At 38.9% G+C, this 4,073-nt stretch overlaps 1 protein-coding gene across 1 annotated transcript; it reads right to left on the reverse strand.

The window, feature by feature from the left end:
• Positions 1 to 219: 219 nt before the first annotated feature.
• On the reverse strand, positions 220 to 555 carry LOC147488031 (uncharacterized). The gene has a single exon (XM_086574231.1). The coding sequence runs from the start codon at positions 553 to 555 to the stop codon at positions 220 to 222; it is 336 nt and encodes a 111-aa protein (XP_086430357.1).
• Between the last annotated feature and the right edge of the window lie 3,518 nt (positions 556 to 4,073).

Consider the following 4,073-nt stretch of genomic DNA (forward strand, 5'->3'; position numbering starts at 1 on the left):
ACAAGGGTTGAAACTTATCTACTTACTTACGGGACTTTTATCCCTAAGTTGATAGTTATCATCTATCCGTTTTATCTATTTTCATTATTGTTATTATTATTAATATTATTATTATTATAGGAAAAGCAAATAAAAGACGGGGTGTTATAATATACACACCTTAAAAGGATCTCGTCCCGAGATTCAAGGTAGAGTGTCAGAGAAGAGCTCAGGATGCATCTATCTTATCTTATCTTCAACTTCCCAAGTCACATCATTTTCCCTTTCACTCCATTGCACTTTTACCAAGTTTACAATCCTCCTCCTAAGATGTTTCACATCCCTATCTACAATTGTGATAGGCCTTACTGTAAAAGTTACATCATCGTTCAACTCTAGCTCTGCTGGCTGAACAACCTCAGTAGGATCTTTCACACATTTCCGTAGCATAGACACATGGAAGACATCATGAATCATCACTAAGTTAGGCGGCAACGCAAGACGGTACGCCAAACTACCAACGGAGGCTACTATCTCATATGGTCCAATATATCGTGGACTCAACTTTCCTTTCATGCCGAACCTCATAACTCCTCTCATAGGGGAAACCTTCAAAAACACAAAATCACCTACAGAAAACTCAACCCGTTTCCTCTTCAAATCTGCATAACTTTTCTGCCTACTCGTCTTTGTCTTAAAATCCTTTCTCTAATGACTTTAATCTTTTCAGATGTCTCTCTCACTATCTCGGGCCCAAGCAATACTTTCGGTCTCCCCACATCGCCTAACAACCAAGTGATCGACATGGACTCCCATACAAAGCCTCAAAGGGTGCCATACCGATGCTCGACCGAAACTATTATTATATGCAAACTCCACCAAAGGCAAATGCTCCTCCCATCCTCCACCAAAATCCATTACACAAGACCGTAACATATCTTCTAATATCGATTCACCTCTGCAATGCGTCCATAAATGCGAGGGATGATAAAGCGATACTCATCGCTAAACTAGTGCCCATAGCAGGCTGAAAACTCTTCCAGAACTCGAAAGTGAACAAAGGATCTTGATCTAAAACAATACTCACTAGAATCCCATGTAACGACGACTTCTCGAATGTACAAGGAAACCAACTTATCTCAGTATTTTCATGACGTCAATAGGAATGAAATGAGCAGACTTCGTTAAACGATCAACAATAACCCAAATAGATTCATTACCTCTTCGAGACTTAGGCAAGCCATCAATGAAATACATAGAAATGTGCTCCCATTTCCACATCATTATCTCTAATGGCTGCAATAATCCAGAAGGCCTCTGATGTTCTGCCTTAACCTGCTGACAAGTTAAACACTGAGAAATATATTCTCCAACATCTCTTTTCATTCCTTCCCACCAAAAGGTCCTTTTCAAGTTTTGGTACATCTTCGTTCCTCCAGGATGAATTGTAAACCGAGAACGATGAGCTTCATATAATATCTCCTTCTCTAACTCTGCATCATCTGGTACACACAATCTCTCATGAAATCTCAATCCTCCCTCAGAATCAACTGCCCAATCAGACGGACAATCATCTAAAATATCAATGACCAGATCATCTAACCGACTCAAAAGAAATTGGTCTCTGTGTTGCATGGCAATCACTCTACTGAAAATCACCAGCCTAACCTCCAAACTGCATATATACCCCTCATCTGTACCGGGTGTAGTCCGGACATCATAAGTTGCTATAGTCTCTAAACTCTTCCACTCTTGCACCATAAGAGTGGTCAAAACACCAGGCAATCGACTAAGTGCATCCACAACTACATTGCCCTTGCCTGGGTGATACTGAATCTCGAAGTCATAACTACTTATGAACTCCATCCATCTCTGTTGTCTCATATTCAACTCTTTCTGTGAATAAAGATACTTCAAACTCTTGTGATCTGTGTAAAGCTCAAACTTCTCACCATATAAATAATGTCTCCACACCTTCAAAGCAAAAACCACTGCCGCTAACTCCAGGTCATGAGTAGGATAACATCTCTCGTGTATCTTCAACTGTTGTGAAGCATATGACACCACCTTCTGGTCTTGCATTAACACACAACCCAAACCAGTTCCACTAGCATCTGTAAAAACCACTAGTTTTTCCTCTAGTCGGGATTACTAGAATTGAGCAGTGTAGTCAACCCTCTGTTTCAATTCTAAGAAAGCCTTCTCACAATCATTAGTCCACATAAACTTCCGTCCTTCCTAGTTAACTTCGTGGCCGAGCTGCAATAGCGAGAACTTCTCAATAAATCTCCGATAATATCCCGCTAACCCTGTGAAACTCCTAATCTCCTCGTAATGTGGTTGGTTGTTTCCATTCTTTCACTGCAGCAACCTTCTCAGGGTCTACAGCAATCCCTTCACTAGATACCACATGTCCCAATAAACGAATTTCTTCTTCCCAAAAATGGCACTTGCTAAACTTAGCATACAACTTCTGTTCCCGGAACGTCGGCATTACTATCTTCAAATGCATCTTATGTTCTTCTGTGTTTTGTGAATACACTAAAATGTCATCAATGAAAACAATCACAAATTTATCCAAATAGGACCTGAAAATACGATTCATCACGTCCATAAAGAATGTAGGTGTATTCGTCAATCCAAAAGGCATCACAGAAAACTCATACAACCCATACTGAGTTCTAAATGCAGTCAAAGGAATACTCTTCTCTTCAACTCCCATCTGATAATAACCAGTCCTTAAATCAAACTTTAAAAATATCTTAGCCCCTTTCAACTGATCCAACAGGTCATCAATCCTAGGAAGCGGATACTTATTTTTTATAGTCACCTGGTTCAAATCCCTAAAGTCAATACACATCCTCAAAGTACCATCCTTCTTTGAAACAAAAATAGCAGGCGCACCCCATGGTGAGTTGCTCGGTCGTATGAACCTGGTCATACACACCTTAAAAGATTCAAACCTGATAAGAGCCCAAAACTGTAGTTTTAACCCCTTAATAATCATACTGTTAGACCAATTATGTGAATAATAAGTAAGAGTTAACACGATTACGCGTTTTTATGCATTTCGGGCTTCAAAGTCCATTATGTGCGTAAATGTGCCACTTTAGCGAGATAAAGGAGCAAAAGTCGTGAGAACTTCCGAATGCCATATCTTTGGACTCGGACCTCCGGATTGAGGCCTACCTTATGTCAAAACGACCGGCTCGAAAGAGCTTTGCAATGGTCCAAGCCTTGACCCAATTAGAGGAGCAGAAGTGGACGAAAAGTCTGTGGAAGTCAACTGCAGCTGAAGAGGCCTTTTGGATTTGAAAGAGGGTTTTGGGCCGATTCTCTCGCCCAAAACATGGCTCCAAGCCCATGCACGATTTTTGGATCTGAATGTATAAGAACAAAAGCTTAGTTCATTGTTAATGGTAGATAGTTAGGTTAGAAAATAAATTAGATTAGTTAGCCTCCATTAAACCTTAGTTCTAGATCTAGTTTTTATATTAAAGTAATTAGTTTTATTCTTGTTTTAAATTTAGTATTGAATGATTGTTCTCCCTTGAATTAGATAATAAAATAGTTGTTCTTGATTCAATTTCGATTTGTCAACTACAATTGTTAGATCTAATTTCATTTACTACTTGTTATTCAATGCTTAGTTGTTAATTAGATTTTTTGTTATTGTTTAATTTAGATTAGTTAAATTTCATAAAGTTAGAATCTTTATATTATGTTTAGTTTAGATTCAATGGGAAATGTTAGATTGATGACTCAAGGCTAAACCTCCATTAGAGGGGTTGATGAAGCCTTGATGAAACCTTAGTTGTTTAGTATAGAAACGTTGTAGCATCTATTCCACTCTAGAAGGTCGCGTTTCGCCATGAGAATGGGTGGGCGACCTCACATGCTAGTTAGTACTTGGTAGAAATGCCATGAACACTAGGGTTTAGACTCGAATTCTTGCCGTAAGAACGTGAGAATTGAGATACAACATTCTACGCTAGGTTGTTAAGTTGGATTCGAGGTGGATTCAATTCCCTCTAATTCCTTTATCTAGATTCAAAACAAGCATATTTCCATAGTATTAAGTAGTTAAATTCAAC

The sequence above is a fragment of the Coptis chinensis genome, chromosome 7, assembly GCF_015680905.1.
Source record: "Coptis chinensis isolate HL-2020 chromosome 7, ASM1568090v1, whole genome shotgun sequence".
Lineage (NCBI taxonomy): Eukaryota > Viridiplantae > Streptophyta > Magnoliopsida > Ranunculales > Ranunculaceae > Coptis > Coptis chinensis.

Bases quoted from the DNA above. Each gene is read 5' to 3' on its own strand.
- LOC147488031 (XM_086574231.1), bottom strand. From the start codon at position 555: ATGAAAGGAAAGTTGAGTCCACGATATATTGGACCATATGAGATAGTA.